At 38.8% G+C, this 26,305-nt stretch overlaps 1 protein-coding gene across 2 annotated transcripts in view; it reads left to right on the forward strand.

Moving 5' to 3' along the window:
* Positions 1–26,305, forward strand: part of PLPP4 (phospholipid phosphatase 4) — a 48,703-nt gene that overhangs the window by 15,004 nt on the left and 7,394 nt on the right. For both annotated transcript variants that reach the window (XM_074545315.1, XM_074545316.1), the window contains exons 2-5: positions 2,214–2,322; positions 6,137–6,227; positions 9,668–9,731; positions 10,943–11,067. In XM_074545315.1, coding sequence (XP_074401416.1) covers positions 2,214–2,322; positions 6,137–6,227; positions 9,668–9,731; positions 10,943–11,067 — 389 coding nt within the window. The remainder of the gene's footprint in view (positions 1–2,213; positions 2,323–6,136; positions 6,228–9,667; positions 9,732–10,942; positions 11,068–26,305) is intronic.

Raw genomic sequence — 26,305 nt, forward strand, 5'->3', positions numbered from 1 at the left:
CCTTAGCTGAATACCTTCATGGCCTCTTTCTTTAAGCCATGCTTGAACCAGGCTCTCCACAGGGTCAGAGAAGGGTTTGGGGTGGAAAAGACCTTTAAAGGTGCCCTAGTTCCTCTCCCTGCCATGGGCAGAGGCAGTGCTTGCTCCTCTTGAGGAAATTGCTGACCCAGCTGGGTTTTTTGAGGTTTCTCTTCCCTGGGGAGAGCTGCATGTGTGAGTATGGTTTAATTTCACTCTGCTCTGCAAATTGCTTTGGGCTTTTTCTCTTTACAAAGTCACCTGATGTAAAACCTGGGTTTGGAGAGGTTTAAAGCCCTTGGCTTTGGAAAACTTCCAGTAAATAAAGCTTTGGGCTGCTGCACCTCTGAGTTTTGGCTCTGATTTATCAGGTGAGACCAACCTGCAGAAAACTCCCTGTTGTTGTAGTGTGTTGTTAAGTTTCTTGTGTTATTCCCCCAATTTATGTATTGTTCTCCCCTATTATGTGTAAAATGGTTTCGTTCCCCCAGTTTTTCCCGCCACTGCTACCCTGTCAGATAAGTTGCTATAGCAACTGCTATTCATAGTTGCCGATATGTAATTGCTCCTCCCCTGGTTTCCCTTATCAGTGAAAGTTGTCTCCTCCCTGGGCCCAGTCAATCACCCCCTTTCTCCTCTCTGGAGGTGGTGGCTGGCTGGGGTCCCAGGACACCTCCTTTACCTTTTGATTATTGGTCTCCATGGAGTGTCAGTTCTGTGAAGTTCATCCCCTCGCCTTTCCCGATTGGTTCCGCCTGTACCCACCCCCCTCCTTTATAATCCTGTTTCACCCCCCTATGGAAAAACTTTTTCCCGGTTGGTTTCCCTGCGTTTGGATCCCGCAACACCTTCAATAAACCGACGTTTAACCCCTGGTGAAATGGTCAGCTCCGTTCCTCCCCTATACCAGAGGTGTGAGCCAGTCCGCAACCAGCACAGCCCGAGGCCCTCAGACGCCGAAGGGAGCTGGCCAGGAATTGCAGAGGGGCGTCAGCCTTTCGCCCTCAGCTAGTCGGACTCTGAACTTCGGGCCACGTACGCCCCCCCCGCACCCTGTGTCCTCCCTCAGCACCCGTCCCTTGAGCCCTGATAGCCCAGACCTGAAATGAGCACTGAAAAGCAAAAGCCAAACTTCCCTGGCTGTCTGATATTAATTCAAAGCCAAGAGAAGTTAAAGAGCTCTGAAGGGCTCTGTGGAAAAAGGAGTATGGTTTAAATGAAGTGAGACAATTTAGGTAGTCATGAGAAGCTTCTGGAACTTCCAGCTGCAGCCACAGATCACAATTCTTGCTTTTTCTTCCAGTGCATGACAAAAGATACCCACACAAATTGCTTTCTACAGAACAATGGGACCTCAACATTTTATTTTGATGCTCTTAATTGCAAAATAACATAATTACAGAATGATGAGGTTTTTTAGTGTGTTTGTTTGGGTGGATTGTTTTTGGTTTTCTGGATTTTTTTTTTTGGTTTTCTGTTCTTTTGGGTTTTTTTGCTTTGTGAGAGAGCTAATAGACACAATAACGAAATGAAAAGTGTTTTGAGAGAATGAGACATTTCTGGTAGACTTAGATTCTTCTTAAGCTTGACAGCCCATCCTGTTTTAGGAGTAAGTCTCTTTTGGAGATATTCTCTAAGTTATCTCTTTTTTCTATCAGTGGAAGAAATTTTCTAGGCTGCTTCTTTCTTTTGCTTGGTGATCCTGCAAATGCAACTGTCGTGTTTCAAAGTCTGAATCTTGACATTTGAAAGGCATTTAATATTTTACATTTGTTACATAATTTTTTCAGGAATTATAAACAATAATTATAAGAGGCTGGCATACATGATTGTAAATTGATAATAAATGACTACATGATTTATTCAATCTCACAGTGCTATTTGCACACTTTCCCCCAAAAAAAGAGAACAATTTATTCTCCACAGTAGAGTTTATGGAACTTTTATAAAGTTGTAGAACAACTTCAAAGGTGTAGACTTTTAAAACCCATTTTCTGAAAGGTGTATTTATAAAATTTCTAACTAAAATGCAGTGAGGTGGGATGGCAGTATAGCAATTTATTAATAAGGATAATTCATGCATGCTGTGTCATAGCAAGTTTGGGAGAAATTCTAAATGAGCAGAACTCTTCTGGGGGTTTTTGGTCATCACTTCAAATGGTGAAAAATTCGTATCTTTCATTGGTTTTTTTCAGTTTTACAGAATTTTTGGATCCATTCCAGCGAGTGATCCAGCCAGAGGAGATCTGGCTGTACAAAAATCCCTTGGTGCAATCAGACAACATCCCCACACGGCTCATGTTTGTAAGTACCAAAGGGCATCTGATGCTGCAGACTGAGTGAGTGTTCCTTTGAGAAGCAGCAGGAAATATTTCACAAATAGAGGAAGTTCCTTTAAACCTAAAGTCAATTCTTTTCCAAGCCAGCGTTGTCCAAAATGTAGCAAATGATGGGAAGTCTTTAAAAAGCAGCGTTATGAGATGACTGAATTTGTGAATGTTGATTTTTCAGTTAAGGATTGAGAGCAGTGTTAGCTGAGAGGGATGTGAGGGAAATGAGTAGAGGAGTTTTTCCAATTAGCTGGTTGGGTGACCTGACAAAACCTTGCCATGCTCTTAGAAGGTTAAGTGCTTAAATTTTGAGATCCAATTTGTTTCAGTCGTGTTAGGCACTGAGATACTGGACTCTGAATAATCTTTTTTTTTTTTTTTTCCCTAGAGGCAAAACCTTTGTTTCAGCTTCTGCCAACACTAAATATATCCCAGAGCTGCCCTGCTGTCACTGCTCCTCTGGCTCTGCCCTGCTCAGCACGTGCAGGCTGGATGGCTGAATTTGGTCATCAAACTTCATAATTTTGATAACCTTCACAAGCAATGATTAATAATCATGATAATCTCTATATATGACTGCAGTAAAACACACCAACTCAGAAATGCTGAAATTATGGCTCTAGTTCAGGCTGTAAAAGTGGTAGTTCAGTCTTTCCAACAGCTGCCTCAAAGTCACCTTTTCCTGAGTCTTCAGTGAACCCAGGGTTTTACTTTTCAAACTTGAATTCAGATTAAATGCAAATCAGCTATATAATTTCTATTCAACTTTTTTAGAAATGCTTAATCCTTCATTTATAATGAAATTTTAATTAAGGAACCGTTTAAAGGCACCTCCTGCATATGAAGTGACCATTTATCTCAGCTTTCTAAGGTAGAGGAGAGGCTGAAGGCCTGATTTTTAAATTTGCCTTTATAAACAAGAAACATTGTGTTTATATTGCATTAAGAAGCAGCTCTATTTTGGACTTTTTAATATTGGATGGAAGAAAATACATGTTTTTCCTGAAATGGACGACAGCTGTGTAAAAAACCTAAAAACCAAAAATCAAACAACAAACAAACAAAACAACCCCCAAGCCAAACATTAAATTGTTGTGCTGGGAAAGACTGAGTTTAATGGTGTGGTTTTTGCTCAGCATTACTTTGCTACATGGTTTCTCTGATCTGTTTGTAACAGAGGAGTTCAAGAACCAGGAGTAAGTCATTGCACAGGGTTTTGCTGCAGAGGGGAAATGATTTTTGAAACCAGTTGGGATAATCATTAGTCCACCCTCTTACTCCCCAGGGGAATAAGGCACTGGGAAGCACAATTCTGGGATGTAGTTATAATATATTCCCATAATAATATTCCCATTTAATATGTTCCCATAGCTCCAGATTTTGGCAAAGTTTGTGGTGGGTGGAACTTAGAGGCAGCTCTGTGTCAGTATGGTCTGTATTCTCTTTCTGGTTCAGATTTTAAACAATCAACAGCTTCTTAAATTAAGAAATATGGGTAATTTCTATTTTTTTTTCTTATTTTTTTAAATCTAAAAGAAGAAAAATCCTACTCTAGCATTGCTCACAAGCTTTGATTATGGAAAGAATTTGTTGCCACTGCTGTACTCCGATATTGAAATTATGGCCATGGCTTATCAGAAAGCAATCTCTAAGACTTTATGATTTACTGGATTACTTTATTTGCTATGAGAGACTTGAATTCAGTAGAAATGTTGTGAATGCACATCCAAATTAGACAAAGCTGATTTCTGCATGGGGAGCAAAAACTGGAACGAGCTGAGCCTGGTTCTGTCTCTCTATCAAAGGATATTGCTTGTCTTGCAAAGTGCAGGTTCCAAGCTTTCCCTTGGAAAAGTGGAATTGTGTCCCTGTAACTTCAGCATTGCCAGGATGAATAATAAATGACAGAGATTTTGTCCATGTTTCCCAATAGCCTGGCAAGGCAGGAATATTTCACTGCTGGGAAAGGAAACATTGCTGAGATGCATCTGAGGAGAGTATTGCTCATTAGAATGTTGCCAAATCTGTGTTAGATATGAGCCACAGAGAAACTTTTTTGCAAAATAAATAAAAGGAGTCTGTCACAAGCCAAAATTTCTTTGTGTGTGCATTTTGCTGCAGAATAAAGAGCACCTTCCAGCTAATGCTTTTGTGTAAGGAGCAGCAATACACCATGAACATGAATAGTTCATCTCCCTAAAAAATTCACATGCTTGTAAAATATGAGGAAATCTGCAGTTTTACCAGATTTCTGAAGATGGATGGGGAAGTGGTTTGGAGCAAGCTGCCACTTGAATGCTATTCTTTGTTGATAATTTCTGATGCTCCTGCTTGTTCAAAAGATTTCTGACTCCATTAAACCACCACTATGAGCCTGTCAGCCTTGGCTGTATTTCTACATGTTCTTCAGTCTGGAATGCAGTTATTTTTAATCTCTTTTTCTTTTTTTTTTTCTTTTCCTGGTGGCAATACTTATTTTTAAGAATGAAACTAGAAATTCTAGGATTTGCTTCAATTTTTTTTAATTTCACACTGTCTCTGAAAGCAAAAATTAAATTGTTGATGAGGACAGAGAGAAGTGAGTATTCTGAGTAATGTGGCATTGGCATCCAAACTTGAATTTCACACATACTTAGACAGGGGGAGATTTTAAGTGGAAGTGACTCCTCTTTTTGCACAAATTCTGGTGCCTGCCTTCCTAAAAATGTAGAAAAGGAGAACAGATCCAGCCTTTGTTTTAATCTGCATGGTTCACTGAGTTAGTATTTTGGATATGCAGGCAAGGACAATCTGGTGCAAGATGCACAGCCAAAATTACAAACATAACCTACTCTCGTGTTGTTTCCTACTCAAATTGTCTAAAATCATAAAGTGAGGACTGGGATTAATCTGTGCTATAAAAAGAAGATTTTTGCCATAATATATCTGTCTAGTCTGGTTTTTCTGTCACTGGGGCTATTTAAGAGTAAGGCCCAGTTCAGCTTCAGTAAAAAAAGCATAATCTTACTTAAGACCTGGCGCCCCTTGTGCCGTTTACAGCTTAATTTTTGCCTTGTTAAATCAAACAAACAAACCCAAACCTCAACCAGGAATTTTCACTTTTTTTAAAGAGAATAAAATGTGTGCACTGAGGCACAGATGCCGTTTCAGGTTCCTGGTAGGAGGATTCCTGTCCTTCAGCACTGACAATTACAGGATATTCTGTTTAACCAGTGACTAAACCTGGGGATTCTCAGGTGTTGTTTTTCTGAGTTTGAACAAAATAAAGCAGTTTGCTCCGCATCTGAACATTTGTAAACAAAAGAATCATAAAGACACAATCTTCCCAATGCATTCAAGCATGACAGTTGAAAAGAAAACAAAAAGAAAGATAAAGAGAATTTTAAAATTCCAAGAGGTTGGTGCTGCTGTCTGTTGTTTTGAGTAGGGGCGTACTGAGCCCAGGTGGTTGGGCTGCCTTCCTCAGCAATGCACCCTGAGGAAAAAATGTCCAAAATCTGTATTTTGGAATTTTGTGGACCTTATGGACTGTTACTTTTTCATTGGAGGAGCTGACATTTTAAATGCATCTCTGGGCAATTACAAATCAATTATAGCTGAGGGCTCTATTGGAATATTAATGTGCTCCTCACCCTGGAGTTGCAAAGACAAATCATCCCACTTTGCTTAAGGTCAGGAGTTTGATAAAGATCATTCAGTTTAAATGGAGCTGGCTGCAGCTAATTATTAATCAGTGGGGCAGAGAAGGAATTGATGCTCTCACTCATGGTGTTTGTTATCTCTCACAGGCAATTTCCTTCCTCACGCCGCTCGCAGTCATTTTTGTGGTGAAAATAATCCGTCGAACAGACAAGACCGAAATTAAAGAGGCTTTCTTAGGTAATGTATGTCATTCTTCAAGGTGGAAAAGTGCCTGATGGCTCTCAGAGATTGATTCCAAGTGTAGTCCAAGCCTTGAAGAAAACCTGTCTCCATTACAGCCCATTATAGTAATTTTCAGTGCAGTTCCAGGGCATCTCACAGAAGCCTTTGGGTTTATGTGAGTTTGTAGAGGTACAAATTCTGTGCTTTAATTCCACAATCTAGCCAGCAAGGACTGGAATTTGATCAGCAAAGACAGGTCCATCTGAGAGACTGCTCAGATGTATATTTTTTCTGTCACACCCAATCTATTACTTACCTCTTACTTGCAGCTATTCTAAATCAAGGCTTTGACTGGAAAGTCCTGTGCAGCTCGGCTGTTTAGTGTAGAAAATTACTCCTCTCATTGTTTTCTCTGATCTTCTCCTGCAATTTACTGTTACCCATTGCAAAATCCATGCTCTTGGCTCAGTTTTTCTAATTAGAAGCTGTTGTTTCATCCTTAACTGCCGATGGAATTAGCTGTGCACTTCATCCTGGACTGTGAGCAGTAGTTGCTGTGCTATGGGTTAGGTCTAATTACAGCTGTAGGCAGGAAAATGGAGCAGAGGACAATGAAAAGGGTAAGTTTTAAGCTGTTCCAGCTAATTCTGGCTGTGCCTATCCCTTGAAATCTTACAGTGGTATGTGCTTAGATCCTTTTTATTTATATAAATATTGCCAGAGACCAATATTGATTCAAGCACTTTCACTGGCAAGGGATATCTTGAAGCATAAGAACTGCAAATGTTTTTGTTCGCCTTATGTTTGAAATATTCATATTCAGAAATTCTGTTTTACTGGCTAATTTGCACTTTATTTATTGCCCCTTACATGGTAAAATTAGAGCAATACTCAGCCTTGCTTTAACTAGGTAGGATGTAAATGGCACTGTGTAATTGGAAAAAAAATTTTTAGACAAGGCTTAATTTCCATAGATTATTCTTTCTCTAGTTGCTCTCACACAAGTATGAAATGATCCTAGGTTTGTTTTGACTGCTGGCAGTCATTTGTTGTAAGTTCTGAAATGTCTTAGAGTGATGCTTCCCTGACAAGTCCGTTCAGTGGAAATAACTCCTCGTTCATGAAACACACACAGTCAGTTCTGAGCCTCCCTCCCTGTTGTGCAAGCTTAGGCTCACTTTCTCCATCACTTACTTTCACCTTTTTCTTCTAAGAAGACTTTATTTATTTTTTCCTGTTGTTTTTCCTTCTGTTATTCCCTCTATAACATCTAGGAGAAAAGTTGCCCAGCTTCCCCATATAAAGCTTCCCCAGCATTCCCCTTGCTGCCCAGACTAAGGAAACACCAACCCTGATGTTCTGTTCAGTTTGTGCTATAAGTGTGGAACTTCTTGTGGCTTATTTGCCACTTATTTACCAATTCAGGTGCACTGTACTCTAATAAAGTTCAGTATCTGGTGATGTGAAGGTCCATTAGGTGTGGTGAGCCTCTGGTTTGCTGAGATCTGGCACAGAATGTCCATAAAGAATGATCAGGGAGTCCCCCCAAAAGGTGGATTTCTTTAAGCATGATGCATGGAGGGGAGAAAAGGTGGAAAAGAGATGAAATTCTTTGCCCCTCATATAGCCATTAATAGAGAGAAAGGGATTCAATGCACCTGGGGTAAGGAGGAGTTAATTTAGGTGTCCTTAAGCCTTCCCCTGGGAGTTCTGAATCTCTCACTGACTGGATTATATGACTTTAGATGGGCAATAGGGATCTTTCTTAAAGGAAACAACAGCAGAACAAATAGATTTATTTTGTTTTACCATCCTACATTCATACTCTCACTTGATGCTTGGCTTGCTAGTGTAAGGAATGTGCAACAGTGAAGGCACAGCTCAGTCGGGTGTACAAGGAACAGCCAAGACAAAACTCAACAAAACAACTGAATTTTACTGCCTGTCTTCAAAAGCAGACATGTTTTTTTAAGAAGGGCAGTGAAATGCTGTGGCATTGCTGGTCATCTGCATTTGACTTTGTGGAAAATTTTCCCATGCAATCTCCATAAAAACTGAGACAAAACAATGGAGGGGAAAAGCAGAGCATGGAATTGAGTGGTCACTGTGAACACAAGTGTTGAAAGAAGAGTTTATTTAACAGCATGGGTGTCTCTAGGATTGGCTTTTTCTTTCATTTTTCCTGGCAGCTATTGTTGCATTCTGAGAAAACCCTTATTTTTGCTTTGATGAAGGTCCCACTTTTTTCTTGTTTTGACTTTAAAAAAATATAACACTGTAACATATTTTTATGATCTGTAATATCCTCAGGCAAAGGTTTTATGGAGACAGGATGAGTGCTGCTGAAGTGCAGCATCTGGGGCAGCAGCCCAAGGAGAAAATAGCTCAGTGGCTGTCATAATCAAAGCTGTATTACTGTAAATGTTCTGCTGGAAATCAGACATTTGCCTGATAATTTTTTTTTCTGATGGGAAATAAAATTCATTGGCTCCTGGTTTGCAACAGGGAGCTACGGTGTGGACTGCAAAATTCAATCATTTTTAATGTAAAATGTGTGTATGTGCAGGATCCAAGTGCCAGTGAAATCAAGGCAAAGATCTCCACAGGCTTGAGATGAGGTTCTTTGGAAAGTCTGGGGACTTGGCATGCAAGCACAAATGGAAGGGATGATTAATTCTCACCTAGTATGACAGTTCCTTCTTGTTCTCCAATTTTATCAGAAGAAAATTGTTAATCATGGGAGCAAACATGAGGGAAAAACACTGAAATATTTAATCAAAACATCCAAATCCTTTTGAAAGAGAAATAAAGTCATCCAATTGTAATTTTGGCCAAAAGCAATGCTTTAGCCTGGAAGTGTTTAATTGCATCTCTCTCTCTCACACACACACACACACACATATATATATATAGATATATATATTTGTGTGTGTAGATATATCTATATATCTTGTGTATTGCTCTATACAGGGATTCTGCTTGACATAAAGAGCATGGGAGTTTAATCTGGTAAATTACAAAACTCAAAAATTCCAAACCACAGTACTTAATTAAGTAATTTAAAAAATTATTTACATATATTATATAAAATTTTAATATTATATATAATATAATATTGTGTATTATATAAAATTTTCTAAATATTATATTATATTATATAAAATAATAAAAAAATTAAGTAATTTTTTCCCATTTATTGACTTATGCCTGTGCAAATGGCATGGTAGGAAAACTGGCTTTGTGTAAAGAAATAAGAATAAAGTAAGTAATGATTGTTACAGTGCTCTGAGGTCCTTAGTCTGGCTAACAAGAAAAACAAGCAGTAAGCTAAAAAAAAGATCATTCAGTTTTCAGCCCAGTAATGGTTTAAGTCTGTAAATCAAATGCTGTAATGCTGCAGTTTATTGCTTGGTACTTAGCTTATTATTGTTCTCTTTGTTCATTGTGTTTTGTAGCTGTTTCCTTGGCTCTAGCCCTGAATGGTGTCTGCACAAATACTATTAAATTAATAGTGGGAAGGTAAGTCTGTCATGTTCTAAATGATGGGTTTCACTTGAGAGGAATGGAGACAGACTGACAGCTGCAGCAAATCCCAGTGAACAGAGAGCTGCTGCTCCAGAGCACGTGGAGTCACAGGGGCCCTGTGGGCTGTGCTTGGCCTGGACAAGTTGTACAGGTGTTGTACAACTTCATTGGGTGACACCCCACTGTGGCAGGAATCCATGGCCGTGCTCTGCTGCTGCTTTGGCTGGCTGGCAGACCCAGGCAAGAGAGGGCTTTGGGAGGAGTGGTGGGAACTGAAATCAGCTCATTAAATTGGCAGCACGGGAGAGGAGAGCCACAGCATGTGGGAGCTCAGATGCCAGTGCCCCTTGTCTGATTAAACAGGAATCAGTTCATTTTCTGACAAGCAGATTCTGTGTCCAGGTGACATCAACACCCACAGCAAAACAAACCTGGCAGTTGGGCAGTAAATGGATTCCTTAGTAGAACATTTCTTTAGGGAAGCATTATTTTGAATGAAGGGCTTAGAAAATATGTTTTAGATCATTTTTGTCTCTTTATCAAAATTTTTAATAATTTCAGCTGAAAAATACACATTGACTTGAGTTCATACACTACCAATAGAGTCCAGTGCTGCTTTTGTTGCTGGGATGTTTTGCAGCATTGAGGAAGCAATATTTGTGTTTGGTTTCTGATGAACCCTCTCTGCTGCAGAGCTGGTGCCCTGACAGTAATGGCACTTGGCACTTTTATTTGATAGGTGCTTTTAAAATAATTAAGAAAACACCCACTTCTTTAGACAGGAATAAGCTCATTTATCCTGCACTCCAAGCCAAGTATTCTGCTGTCAGCTTGTCTCTAAATCTGTGATTATTCACTTTTCTTCTCCACATGGTTTATTGGCTCAGGATCAGTATGACACCAGCCTAACCTACAGGACCAGCTCACAGCAGGGTCAGGAGAATGTGAGAGGTTTGCTCAATGCACTGAGACAGCATCAAGGCTGGTTTGGATTTTGGTGGCTGATTTTTGGATGTTCTGAGCTGGGGGTTTCAGCAAGACCTGTGAAAATTTGGGAGTCATGACACTTTGTGCAAACCTGATCACTCTAGGCAAGAGTAGCCTGCATGTGTGTGATAAGCAGTAAATGTAATAATCACTGTGAGGTTTATTTGGTACTACAGCTTTTTTTTTTGTATTTTTAATATCCATGGTGTTTTTTGTAGACCGCGTCCCGATTTCTTTTACCGCTGCTTTCCAGATGGAGTCATGAACTCTGAAATGCACTGCACAGGTGATCCAGACCTGGTCTCTGAAGGCAGAAAAAGCTTTCCAAGCATCCACTCTTCGTGTAAGTTCACTTGAACACAGTGTCTCTTCTGTAAAAAGCTGTCCTTTCTGTGGTTTGGGATTGCTCTTTTTCTTCTGGATCGTGAACTTGATTTTTGATGGAGGAGTCTGAATTTCTGACTTTCAGAAAGTCAGAAATTTCCTTCTGGAAATAAAATTGTGAGTCTGTGACTCTTCCTCATCTTGAGAACCACCTGAGATTATTCAAATCACAGCAGGACTGTCAGCAGAGTGAAGCATATTCAAGGTTCCAGAACCTTGTGATTTGGAGGGGCATCTGTTCCCCAGTGCAGACATTTGTCTGTATAGTAAATATTTATTTTGTTCTATTCCAATGAAGTAGGACAGTGCAGTCACTCTTCTTTTGGCTTTGAGGTGGTCCTCAATCTTGCTCTCATGGTTAATCAGGTACCCCTCAGTTTTTGCTGCTCCTCACAGTGTTTAGGTGGCTTTTTGAGAATTAATCTACCTGATTTAATTAGTTTTACTAACTTAGGTGTTTGTAAAGGTTCCTTTCTCTGTCTTGAGAAGATGAGTTCTAGTGTGTTTTATGCCATATCTGATAAAACTTCTTTTCATGTGTAAAATAACCTGATTCCTGTAAGCTTCTTTGGATTTTTTTATTTGGCCAGTAATGTTTGTTACTTTTAGCTGTTCTAAGAGGTGCCAATTGAGAACCACTAAGTTGTATCTATGGATTTTTTTTTTGCAAGTGGTAACTTCAAATTGCCTAATTGTACAGAAGTATATATTGCAAACAACTTGGGTGATGAGATGAATGAAATTGTCAGCTGATTTTTCTCCTCCTTTCTTGTTTGAGTCACAGAAATAGATAAGAGAGTACTAGATGTTTGTGGCTGTGTTATGAGCTTTAGTTCCAAGCCAGTGGGGCAGCCACAGGAGGAGTCCTGGGGTTTTCCTCTTACCTGGCACTGGTTGTATGAGCTCTGAGTGATGGTGCTGCAGCTCACACCTAATTTATTGGAGCAGAATGATGTCCCAGAGTATTTAGATCAAAATTATGAGAGCAGCTTTCTCCATCACTGACATAAGATTAGTGGGGCTGAGTTGAGTGTATTCCCCACCACAAAGCCTTTTATTAAAATGTGATAAGAATGAAGAGATATTATATATTCAGTAATTTTTATCGCTTGGTAAGTGTATGTTAGAGTTTAGAGGCAATTCTGCAGCTGCTTGAACTACTTAGCTGTTTGAAGCTTGATGTTATAATATCTAAGCCTCTGACAAGCTTTAAAAATCCATACATGTTTTACTCTCATAATGGAGAAGAAAAGCATTTAATTTGACAATCATACAATGCTAGCCCTTCTTCTCTGCAGCAAAATTATTTCCATAACCAAAATTGTCAGTTTTATCAAGAACAGTTTATAGTTATGATCACAAGTTTAGTTTCTTGTTATTACTTCATTCCCAGTGGTATAAAGAATGGAAACCAAAAAAGTATTATGGGAAGCCCACCATTATTCTGCTCTCCTACACCTTTGAAGCAGTGAGGATGTTTGGGATATAATAATTCATATTTGCAAATTGTGATGTAGTTTTCCATTTTCTTAGCTCAAAGAAAACTCTTAGCTTTTCCTGTCTTCTTAACGTGAGGCTGTTTATGAACTTTCCTTCCATAATCTCAGTCCAAAATGTTTCCATGGCACCTTTCTCCCTTCCTTCAGCACAAGATTGTTACGAGGTAAAGTGAAGCAGTTCCACTCTTCAGATTTCTGTCATCCTTCACTGTTTGTAGTGAAATTCATGGAACAGCACCAAAAAGGGTTGTTTGTTTGGGTTTTTTTATTTTTTTTTGTTTCTGTTAGTGTTTGGGGGATTATTTTTTCTATTTCATGACTGCAGAAATGTAAGTGGTGAGGATGAGGGTTGACATAAACTATAGTACCTCTCTTGGTGTGATGGTTTTAAGTAGCCCACTACAGTTTGGTATTTCCTACTTCACTTGAACCCGTGGGGAAAATAAATCACAAGTAAAAGCTGCCAGGCAGCTCATAAAGAGGGGTTAGAAGCTTCAGTCAAGAGCCATTCTCATCTTCAAAATAGTTTTTCTAAAGGCATTTCTAGGATAGGCTGTCAATCACAAGCTTTGTTATACCAGGATCTAAAACTTCATCCATGCAAGACGAGGCCTTGAACGAGAAAATCCGCGGTGCTGTAAATGGGGAGCTTGAGAGAGTAAAATGCAGGGATGTGTGTCAAGAGTGACAGCCCTGGCACTCCCACATGGCCTGGCCTGACCTTGCTCACTCCATAAAAATGTTGTGAACAGCCTGTTGCCACTCTCAGAGCCAGCTTGTGTCCTGAAGGAGAGTTCTCCTTTCCTGGAGCACGGATGATTTCCTTGGCTTCACCTCCTGGGCCAAGGAGAGCTTGGCATAAAAGAAGAAAAATGTGTGGAGCACAGAAAGGGACTTGCACATTCCACTGGATCAAAGAAATCTCTGCATCTTTTGGATTGTTTGGAGCCCATTTTGCTTCTTTTCTATTGTACTGCCACTCTTGTGAGAGGGGATGGGCCTTTGGCTCCATTTCTGCCTGTGTCCAGTAGCTCAGGGGTGCTCCTGAGTGGCACAAATGTTGCTATTCTGACACCCAAAATATCTCTGAAATATACAATATTTTTATTCCATATTTAGCATTTCCATGGTTTTATAATCCATTGGCAATTTAATGCTAATTTAAAGCCAGCACCTGTGATGGAACCATGCAGCCTCTCTGTGCCCATACTTCATCAAAACAGTGATGTTTAAAGATCAGAAATGCAGCATTTTTTCCTGCCTGTGTCCTGCCTGTGTGCCTTCTGAAGAGTTTTCTTGCAGAGAATTTTTGGGCAGCCTGCTCTGGAGAGGCCTCATGGCATCCCCACCTCTCCAGATGTTTTTTCCCTCCTTGCAGCAAGATGGAAACAAAAAATGAGCAACCAAATGGATGGACATACAGACAGGATGATTGAGTGTATTGAATGAAACAAACAGAACAAATGATGCAGAAATCAGCAGAAAACCTTTTATTGGCAATGATTACCCAGCATGCCAGCTGATGAAAAATGTGATGTATGGATAAAGAGAATTTAACTGAATGCAACACGTGCAAGAGGAAAATTAAGGTGAATGAACACAGAACAATTAATTGGACAAGCCATGTGCACAACTGGGAGCTGAAAAGATCACTGAATTTGTAGGCATACATTTTACTAATGGGGTGGATAGACAGCTTTTTGTAATTGATTTCTTCCTTTTCATCTAATGCCTGATGTCATTTTGACATTTGTGTCCGGCTGACAAAATCCCTCCACAAACAAAACAGGAACTTACGAGTCCTGGAGTGTTATTTATCTAAAAATCAATTTACAATGCTTGTAAATCCAGGTTTGTATCCAGTGGAGCAATTCCAGGTAGGCTGGATAGGCAGTAATTAAAAATGGAAAAGAAATTAGTAGGGTTCATTTAATTAACAGTTCTTTGTTACTTTGAGTAGCTTTATACATTTGCCAGCTCAAGGAAGATTTCAGAATGTGTCAGTCTTTGTACAGGCTGCAAGAGGTGAGCATTTCATTGTCTGGTATTTGTGTGGACAGGGAGGTCTGAGGCTATTTTGGTGACAAAATTTAGAATTTGTATTATTACCATGGGGTCGTGAGAGAAAATGCCACATTTCTAAATCCTGTGTTAGTCTTAAATTGCAGTTAGCTATAATTGGTTATAATTGCGTAAATATCTTTGTTTGGAGAATATATCTTAATTTTTTCAGGGAACATGTTCAGCCTGGAAGCCACCAGGGCTTTTTCATGCACAAGGAAGGCTGATTCTGCTTGACCACATATCAAGAACATGTTTAATTAAGGTGACAGGAATTCTGAGCCTGTTTTCCATATGAGAGCTCACATTTCTGAAAGCATCTAGGGTTCATGAGCTGCAGCTTGAAAATTGTTGCAATGCCCTGGGACCTCTAAAGAGTTCTCAGAGGAGAGCAGAGGAATATGAGCAGTAAATTCCCTGTGATGTTGCCACGTCACCAGTTGGGTGTTTGGAAGGAGGGGGGAAATAAAGGAGTAAATTCTCTTTTCACTTTATATCCTGGTAATGGCACAATTATAAACTGGTTCTCCCAAATTTTATGAGTTGGGTTTTGTCCATCTCTTTTTCCAGTTGCTGTCTGAAATGAATTTTGGCTTAAAATATGAATTCAGATCATCTTTCCTAGTTTTGGACACAGAGCTCTAAATCAAAGGAATAAAGACCTGATCCATTGCATTCTAACTGAATCCTTGACCCAGATTTCACCTGTAAAAATGAGGACAGGCCACCAGCAGCAAACAAAAGTGCTGCAAAAGTAGTATGTGTTTATGTTAAAATGGATAATAAATGAGTCTTGATTTATTGCCAAAACCAGGACAACTTCATGGCTACATCTGAAATGTTTATGTTCATGTGTTGCTTATCAGAACAGTAAGCAGCAAATCAGCATCACAGGCTTGTTTCAAATATTGTTCAGTAAAATGGGCTGTTTAGCTTGAAAGAAAAAATTAAATCCTAGGCAGGGAGATGTCCCATATGCTGCTGTGATTGTAGCAATGGAGTCCTTGTACAAGCAAATATGGGTAAATAATAGTAACACAACAATTTATTTAGAAACACCAAAAATCCTCTGTGAATTTAATGCCAGATTCTTGACCCTGTTTGCTTTCTTAGAGGAAGTGATTAATTCTTCATGATATAACTCCCTTTAGGCTCTTATTCTGCTCAAAGCATTTGCAAGCAAATTGCAGTTGCCAGTTTTGGCTTCAGCTTTACTTAGTGACTATTTTTAAATGCGTTATTTGTGAATTGGCCAGAACTATTGAAGCTGTGTTTTTCAGCTGAGGAATTAGATTAGAGGAAGGTGCATGAAACTGGTTTTGGTACCTTTGTAGTGAAGCAAAAATAGTGGCTTGGTTAATTCAAGCTCCTTGGGGCTTGTCCTGCTGAGTGTTGGTGGTCAGGGGGAGATGGAGCCGTGGTGGCCACAATACCCACAGAGACCTCCTGAAACTGAAAAAAATGAATAATCTCTTGCTAGTCTGGTTTACATCAAATTATAGCTGGATCCACAGAACTCTGAGGATAAAGGTGCCTCTGGAAATTGTGCAGTCCCAGCCACAACAAAGCAGGGTCAGGGTGAGAAGGTTCCAGAGGATGATTCCCAGTTGAGTTTTGATTTCATGTGAAGATTCCACAATCTGTCTCACAGGGAAGCTGGTCCAGTGCCTGACCACTCAGTGAAAATGTTTGTTATATTTAAATGCAATTTCCTGTGCTTCACTTGGTGCCAGTTCACCTTGTACCGGCTGCCACCAGCACAGCTGGGATGTTCTTCCCCCAGTCCAGGAATTTGCATTTCCCTGTGTTGGACTTCAGGAGATTCCTGCTGGATATTGATCCCTGAGAGAAAGATCCCATCAACTGATTGGAAGCCAAAGTTGCTAAAAATTAACCATTTTAACATTATGGCTGCAGAGATAATTGAACTTTCAATTTCATGTTGGATTGGATGGATTTATGGGAATAAAATGAATTAAAAATTAACATATCCTGTGTAAAATTGCTATATAAGCAGCAAAACAAATAAAACACTAGTTATTTTTATTTTTCTATCTGCAATTTAGTTACTTGAATTAGTTTGAAAAGTTGACTTTTGGATAATTTGTGTCCTTTTTTTTTTAAATAAAAATCTTTATTGAGTCTAGAGATGCCTTTTCAAAAGGAAAAAGTGGAGTTTTGAAGAAATAATTTTGTGGTAGCATCTCAATTTTATATTTACAGAATGAATGTTAACACAGAGCTGTGCCAGAGCTTTCATTTCTCGTGTGGGTGTTTTTGTTTTTCTTCTTTTTGTTATATTGCTGAAAGAGGTTTGTAGAGATTACTGTTGAATATTGCTGAAGAAATCAGAGAATTCAATCAGGATCTGAAATGAAGAATGTAATCAGAGGCTGTGGGGACAATAGCAGTGACTTGTGTTGTCATGTTTGTTAATTACCTCCTTGATGAACAAAGGTGTCTTGATGTGTTTGAGAAAATAATGGCCCTTTAGAAGTGAAGAAGAAAATTATTTCCTTTGCCTTTTGAGCTAGAGTTTACAATTAGAGACAAAATAGAAATATGGAAAAAGCTGAAGTTAAAAAAGTGAGCTGCAAGTGTGAGTAAATCTCTGATCTTCGCTCCAATAAACCAGTTTTCCCAGCAGCTGCTGCTGGTTATGGGTTATTAAATTGCTGTTTCTTGGTTATTATATCTGTTCAGTTTGCTTTCATCTGTGCAGGAAAGGAGCTTAATTACCTTTCAATCGAATTCTTCCTTTCTTTTTACTTAACTTTAGGTTTTTGGGCACATTTTGTAAGTTAATATTAAGGTATTGGTTTCAGAGGCTGCAGAAGACTTGGTTGTGCTGCTGTAGATTTCAGCTGTATCTAAAGTAAAGAACATTGTTCTTCTGCCTGACCTTTTCTCTTCAAAGTTCTCTGAGTCACAGCAGAGATCTAAAGATCAATTTCCATCTGTGAACTGTGGTGACAGCTCTTCTCTGCAGTGAAATGGGTCAGAAAGCACAAGTTTGGTTTGAGATTGGAGGGCTGTGAACTCAGGCGGGGCTGGCGCTTCACTTTGTGACCATCTCTGAGGGAGAGCTCTCACTACAGTGCTGGCAAACATTGAGATTCCTTGAAACTGCCATTGCAGCACATAAATCAGAGTATGCAGGAGTGTTCTACCTGTATTAGAGCTCTTTGGAAGGAAACCCAAATATTCTGTGTCCATGAGGACTTAAAAACTCCCCACTGAACACTCACCTTTGTGAGCTGGGGTGGGTCTTTTCCACCCTTAGAGAACTAATTGTGATCAGTCTCCAAATCCTCCCTGCACACTCAAATCCCCTCTGAGCAGCAAAAGGGATAGACCTGACTCACACAAAATCGTGTTCTTCTAAAGCAAACAACCCTGAATCCAGAATAGTTTCATTAAAATCAGGAGTGCCAACTACAATTCTGCTATAAGCAAAAGAAAAATAACTCAATAAAACCCTTGAAATGGAATGATAAAGTTAAAATGCCAGGCAGCTTCCTTTAGAGGTGGCTGACTGATTTATCAAACAGCAGAAATCTCAGTCATAACATTTTCTGAAAACATTAATTTAGGTCTCTTGAAAGCAAGGGGATATTAAAAGGCCCTTGAGATAAAAGCTATGTGATAAATGCAGGAAATCAAGTATTCTATTTATGCCAGAAAGAGAAAAAGAGCACCTGCAATAGCCTCATTTGGATTTTGCTAATGCTGTCAGTTCCACATAGAAAACATGAGTTATTAGGTAATTTATTTCCCCTTCCTTCTGCAGAACACTGAGCAAATAATGACATCAGTGTTTTCTCAAACAAAGCCTACATGACAATTATTTATGCAAAATGTTTTTAAAAGTAATACTGCTTTGTTGAAAACTATTGATTTGACTAGTGAATTTTTTTTTGTTGTTGTTGAGACTTTCACTTTTCCTTTGTTTCAACCTGAATTAAGACAAGGGCTTTGGAAGTCTCTCAGTCTAGTTCCTAAATTTTTTATAAGCAACTGGGAACTTTTGGGGAATTATTATGTTGAGGGTTTCTAACCATGTTGGAAGGCAATGCAAGTTGGATTTGTGGATGAAATAGCATGGGAAGTATTTAAAGAAAAAATCACTCACAGGGGAGGTGGGGTGAAGGAAAAAACCTCTGGATGATTTTACTGAGGGAATTAATCTGAAAATAGGAATCAGAATGATTGGCCTGATGTTTAGGCTATCAGAGCATTTCCACAGACATTCCAGAGACATCTAAATATTTAAAACATCACTTGCTTAGTCATGCAAGAAGTTCTCTACCATATGATAAGCTATTTTATCCTTCATTTTATTAGCCTGTCTTTGCTGATCTCTTCACCCTGGGATCCACAGGACTCGTGGGAATGATTCAGAGCTGTGCCAGGGGTGGTTCAGACTCAATATCAGAATAATCTCATTTCCATGGGAGTGGTCCAACACTGGAAGAGGCTTCCCAGAGAGCTGGGCAGTGTTTGCCAAGCCTGTCAATGTTTAAGAGGCATTTGGACACTGCTCTTAATAACTTGCTTTAGCTTCTGGTAATTTTTTAAAATTACAAAATAATTGACTAAAATAAATTAATTTTAAAATTAACATTAATTTCAATTAATTGGATAAAATTTTTTTTAGCTTTTTCAGCTCTGCAGTGATCAGGCAGCAGGAATAGATGATAATTGTTGCTCCCTTCCAACTGAAATATTCTGCCCTTTTCTGTTCTATTCTCCATGTTTCCTGCACTGTCTGCCTTCATTTCTTGCTTGACATCAGTAAGTTTGTGTGGATGAACACAGGAAGATCCTGTCTGAACCAATTGAATGACTAGTTGATGTAAATATCAAAACAGTCAATAGGCAATGTTTAAAAGATATTTATGCTGTCAAGCAGTAGGACATGATATCAATTTCTGGTATTTATGGCAAGGAGGCTGGAATCTCAATGAAAAATATCACTTTATGCAGAAATTCCTCTTGCAGCAGGGCTGGTGATGGGCAGGAGTTAAATAAGGAGCAGGAGAATAATTTGGGTGTGAATATCCATGGATCTGGCCTTGATTCTATCTATTGTTCTATGGTATTTCTGGGAAATGAGATTTTACCTCTAACAGCTGTATTCCTGATATCTGGTTCACAGACCAGCACTGCATTTATTTGGCTGTGTCCCATTCCCCCAGCTGGACTCTGCTGATTTGCGCTGAAAGCATTCTCAGGTTAGGTTTCCATCTAGTTCCCCTCCTCAGTTTTGGGAGAAAAAGAGAGAAATCTTACGGTTTTTTGCTTCTCTGGGCCAATTATGAATTCTGTGCCAGCAGCCTGGGTGTGGGTTTTCTTCTTAGCCAGGTAAAGACTGTACAGCAACTCTCAGAACATCCCAGCACTTTGCTGGTGACTGGCTGGTTGTCAATATTTTGTTGTCTCTGTCTCTTCACAATTGACTGCTCCACTCAGTGTTTGTCACTGGATATCATCAGAGATATTAAAGCTGATTATGCCATTGATGCTCTGCACTTGCCTGATGAACACTAATTAAATTAACCCAGCATTTGTGGTGTTGCTTGCTGTGCCACTACAAAAAAAAAAGGTGACTGGGAAATATGATGTCAGTAAAATTAAAGGACAGGTGGCTCCTCCTCCCCTTTTCCACTAAATAATTAAAATTAGTCAGTTGTAAGAATGAAAAGATTTTTACATGTTAAAAGACATCCATTTCTTTGAAAAATTAAAGTGATTTATGTGCTTCAGAGTGGAGAAATTATTGAATTTCAATAGAAATGTTTGCTATTCTGTGATAATTTTTATAAAATATTACCTCAGTACTTGTAATTATAGTTGGGTATCTAAATTTGAACTGTTAATTATCTTTAGCTAGCAATTTCATGGAGGATAATAATATTTCCTTCACTTGAAAATGAACATTTTAAGTAACAAATGAGCTACAAGCCACAGGTTTTTGGCAGTAATTGCTGCTACTCCCCTATTTTCAGGATAAATCTCTTAATTAACAGCTGTATGGCACTGTCTCACTGAAATATTTCATCCTTTTATAAAAGAAACTAGAGAAATATGAAAAGGATTTCTTAGATATGCAAGCAAAAAAAAAAAGATCCTGAGGGGTTATTGGCTTCTTAATTCAAACTCTGAGTACACTCAGGAATGGTTCTGTTTAATGTTTCTGCCTCTTCTCTGACATAATTACCTGAGAATACTCAACAACAAGGGCTGTTGGAATTCATGAGGGGCTGGGGAAATGAAATCCTTAATGTTCAGTTTTCCAGCCTTAATTATAAATCAACTCTTTTGAGCCTGCTTGAGGTTCAGATTGTGTGTATGCCTCAAAAAGATACTCATTTTTTTCTGAATTAAAAAAAAAAAAAGGGAGATTTTAATGCAGGAGTCCTGGAGGTGTAGAGCAGTGGTTCCTCACTGGGATTTATTGTATCTGGCCAACTGAATTAATTAATTTATTTATTATTAAATATTGTCTATATCATTATTAATAGTATTATTATTTTTTATTATTATTTATTTTTTTATTCTGGATTTATTTTACACAAAGGATGTAGGGGCACTCTGGGGTTTGATTGGAAGGGACCTTAAAGATCATCCTGTTCCACCTCTGCCATGTGCAGGGACGCCTCCCACTAGAGCAGGTGTCCTCCTCTTTTCCATGCTGAACAATTCAGTTATTTAGAACTTTGAAAAGTTATATTTTCTCCCTTTTCTTTGTTGTTTAAAGGTATTAATCCCAAATCTACTGTGTACTCTGTAACAGAGAGCAACTCTAGTTTTGCTCTCTTCACTAGCAAACTTCATTCCAGACTGAATTGAGAATGAGGGTGCCCAATTTTCCAGTCCCTGATTTCCCAAGAGAGTTAATCAAAAGTCTCTCTCAGGAGAGTTTTTGGCAAGTTTGGAGCCCAGTGGATTCAGTGGCAGCACAATCCTGCTGTGCAGCCACTTCCTCCTTGGTGTCCTGCTCCATTTGAAACTGGGGGTGAAAAGGCTCAGAGTCATTTGCCTTCCCCCTGTCCAATTCTACTTCTCTCCATAAAACCCAAATTAAAAGTTCCTCTTGCAGATGGTGCCTAGATCAGGCTGCATTGCTTTGCACTTTGCAGTGTTGCAGGAATAAATAAGATTTCTCTTTTCCTACTGTGTGTCACACCATGAAAAGAGAAGCAGTAATTTTCTGTATAACCCTTCCTGCACAGGCTGGGCACAGCCCTGCGGTTTCCACAGCTCCTTTTTGAAGTATTTAGGGGATTATTTGCAGCACTAAAACTGGTATATTCCAGTAAACTCCTTGACACTGCTGACCATGAGTTTCACATAAGCATTCTGATCCTCCACTGTCAAACATTTCTATGCAAGGAGAAACTCTTCAGCCTGTCTTCTAACTGTATTTTACATGCTAATCTGTATTCTTGGGCCAATTTCCTTAAAATAAGTTTTAAATTATTCTTCTTCTTCTTCTTCCTCTTCTTCCTCTTCTTCCTCTTCTCCCTCTTCTCCCTCTTCTCCCTCTTCTCCCTCTTCCTCTTCCTCCTCTTCCTCCTCCTCTTCCTCCTCCTCTTCCGCTTCCTCTTCTTCCTCTTCTCCCTCTTCTCCCTCTTCTCCCTCTTCCTCTTCCTCTTCCTCCTCTTCCTCCTCCTCTTCCTCCTCCTCTTCCTCTTCTTCCTCTTCTTCCTCCTCCTCCTCCTCCTCCTTCTTCTTCTTATTATTATTATTACTATTATCCCTGAATGAGCGATGGAAGTTCTTGGCATGACAAGAGGTTGAGCAAGATGTGATCCTTACCCAGGATGTTACTGGTGATGTAATTACAGAAAAACAGGAAAGCAAGTTACCCTGATCCATTGGTTGGAATTTGATATCTCCCAGTGTTGATCTGAAAAAGAAAAAATTCTCTTGGTAGGGATTATTTGTTGTTAAATATCTGATAAATGTCCCCATGGCCATAATTTGTATTAGACTGAAGAGGCAGTGATGTAAGGCTTGTGCATGTGCTGTGCTTAAAAAGAGAAATTATTAAAAGTAATTCCAGAATCTGAGCTGGTTTAATCTTCTCTTTACTATGTTCTCAGAGAAGTGGGATTTTTTTCAAGGTTTCTACCCACACAAAAACAGAAAAGTAGGCTGTGGAACAGGTTGTTTTTAGGACTTTTGTAAAAGGTGTCATGAACTGAACAAATCAAAACTTAGTTCTCATTTTTTGCTGGCAATGAGATGCATCCTGAGGCCACCGTAGGAATTTCAGGTGAGATGAGGTATCTGGAAAGGTACATAAAAAAACATGTCACCAAAAAAATTCATAAGAATTCACTGTGACAGTGGTGCAAAAACAATCTAATGACTAATGCTCTTACTTTTCAGATAATGTAAGTCTATTTTTGTTCTAACATGTCTCTGTCTCCAGCATCTCTTTTTTGTTTCCCAAGTCCCTGCATACATTTGTATTTTGTGATGTGCTTTTCATGTTGCTGCTGCTGAACTGTCTTTCTCTGTGAAAAGAAATTAATAAAGCTCAGCCAAAGGGAAGGTGATTGACTGTCCCAGTTGGAAAAAAAGAATTTAAAAATACTTTGTGAGGATAAGCTCATAACATTCTTTGGGAATTGTACTTCTATAAAATGCTCTTTGAATTGAATTTCAGCATTAAAATTTATGCACTCGTTTGGTATCATACTTTTTCCTTCAAGAAAGATAAATATTTCAGTCTTTGAACAGTGGGAAAGTGGAAACATTCAGCAGTAGCCCTAGCTGCTGGAATTCCTCAGTAGGCTGCTGAGCAATTCCAGTGATGAATAGTCTGTGTTTGCACTTGGGAAATGCACAGTAATCACTGCAAAAATAAAGCATTGCAGGCAAAGGGATGGATCATTTTATCTGATCCTTTAAAAGGCCATTCAGATGGTTGTTTTGTAATTTGATGGCATTTAAGTAAGTTGAGGGGTTTTCTTTAGTTCAAAAACTGCTTAATGTAAAAAAGTCATTTATTGTGTGCTTAGCAAAGCATCCATTAAAACTTGAGAGGCTGAAAATCCTCCTGGGGTAGTTTAAATTTCAGAAAAACACTCACAAAAGCAATTACATTTTTAAATGAATAATTTATTTGGGGTGCTTTAGATCAGATTCTTGTTTACAGTTTCTCACCTTCTGCATTTCAGCTTGGTAATTGGTTTGGTCTGTACAGACAGGTTTTTCAGCTCACCTAAATTCCCTGTCTGGAGGGAATCAGGTGTCAGGATGGGATCTGTGCTGTCTCCAGATGCTGTCATCCTCCTTACTCCTTCTGAACTCATTTTTTCAAAAAAGAACATCATAGAAACAAACTTAACAATTGAGTCTATTGTATTTTTATTTATTCAAATAATGATAATGCATTTTAAAGAATTTTAGCAAGCCATGACAGAACCTGTGGCTTTTCTCATGAGAGTTTTTTCTGAGTTCAGCAATTTGTGGCATCAGGATTTTGATTTGAGTTAGCTACGAAAATTGGTAAAAATATCTCGTTTCTTCATTCCTTTCTCCTCTTACAACATTTAAAATCAATAATTTTTTGTGTCTGGAATTTGTATCAACATGTTTCTTGTGTTAACATTGTTTTAAATTAATTCAGACTGATTTTCTTCTGTTCATTTACATCAATGTCTCCAAAAAGGGCTGGTTGGTATTTTATATTGCTTTTTCCTTCTTTGTATAAAAAGAGTTTGATTTATTTTCTGGAAGAAGCAGCTTAGAAGTGGTTTTGTATTGCTCTGCTGAATCTTTGGGATCTGTCTTCCTAATAACTTTTACTAGGACAGTAGGCAGGGTGTGACCCTTCAGGGCATGTGTGTATTTGCATTTCCTTCGTGCTGCAGTGATGGATGGACTCCAGCTAGTTCAGGAAAAAGTGCTCAAATATATTCCACTGATGGACCAATTCTTCAGTGTAAATATCACCTTTAGGCCCAGGATTCTTGAACAGTGAATTGTTTTTCTTTACGTTCTTGACTGACATTTTCAAAACAGCCATCAGGCAAAGCTGCCCACATGGGGTGCGCAGCCATTGAGCTGTCTTGAATTCTGCAGTTACTTCTCTAATGGATATCCCACATCCCAGAGCATTTTGCTGGTAATTCCGTGGTTTTTGCTGCTGACTCTGCATGCACTGGTGTCGCAGAAATGAGGCCTTTGTCGGGGAAGAGCCATTTGTCGGTGAGGGGAGACTCAGACACTCAATATGAGTGATAAGCAAATTCTAATTTATTGAAGAGAGCATCAGACACTTATACAGCGAGTAATAAGCTTATGAACATTCTGTAAGCCAAGCAATCTATTGGTTAAACTATACTATGAACTCTTCCTCATTCCTTAGGGATCACATCTCTCTTTTCTCATGTCTCTTTCACTGTTTGTTATCCTACCACAGCTAGGCCCAAGGACACACTATCTAGCAGGTGCAGGACTTGGAATTAGCCACAGCTTTGTAATTTTCCATTCTCTAGCAGCTAAATTCCCAACACACTGGGACTGTTGGGTCAAGCAGCTCTTTCTGGATTTGCACACTCCAGGGTAAGGGAAGTCAGTCTGAAATTCTGCAGTGTAAGGCTTCTCTGAACAATGGTAGTTCTACAGCCATGATATTAGTTTTATATATATTAATATATTATTAGAGTATATTAGATATAGTACATTAGATATATATATAGTATATAGTATATTAGAGATATATATATAGATATATATTTAGAGAGAGTATATTAGATATATTTCTTTATATTAGATATATTTCTTTTCCCTTTTATATTAGACATGGGTTCCCCTAGAGGAATATTTATGAGTCTCTTCTTTCTGCCTTTTAGTTAGAGGAACACATCCACCACCTAAGGCAAGATCTCCCTTTGTGTTTATTACAAATATAGATCTTACTGAACTTCTATGTTCTTCCATGAGCACCTCCTTCTGGAAATCTGGCAGACCCTGAAAAGAACCCCAAAAATCTGGGGGAAATAGTCTTTTTAAAATATCACCAGATTCTCTTTAAAGTCCTTTTAGCTAAATCTGATGCTGCCGTGCTGACAATTGCTGGTTAAATTGCCTGGTAAATGGTATTAATCCTAAATATGAATCTGTGTGAACTGAACACCTACTTTGTAGTTTGGGCAATATTCCTTTAAGCCCTTTAAATTGCTGGACATTGCAGATTGCCTGAAAATGAAACCACAAAGCAATTGATTCTTCTGCCTGGGAACACTGCCTTCAGATTTCATTTCACCTAAAAAATAATAACCCAAGGTGAAAAATAGAAATATGAAGACAAAAATATTTTTGGAGTGGGAAATGTTTTGCTTCAGGATTGCATTTGATGTTGCATATTGGAGACAGATTTTATTTTGATTGCTCCATTTACTCATCTGGAAGATGAAATGATGCAAAGAAGTCCTTTCCTTGTCCAGTGTCTCTCTGGAAGGTGTAAAAGCTGCAACAGCAAAGAAGTTCAGAGCAGAAATTTGGTGCCTGAGTTCTCTTGTCACTGCCACTTGTGCATGTTCTGTAGAAACTGGGTAATGGAACCTAAAAATCTCATTTAAATGTAATTCAATTACAGTGCAAACTGTCTGAATCCTT

The sequence above is a fragment of the Zonotrichia albicollis genome, chromosome 7 (genome assembly GCF_047830755.1).
Source record: "Zonotrichia albicollis isolate bZonAlb1 chromosome 7, bZonAlb1.hap1, whole genome shotgun sequence".
Lineage (NCBI taxonomy): Eukaryota > Metazoa > Chordata > Aves > Passeriformes > Passerellidae > Zonotrichia > Zonotrichia albicollis.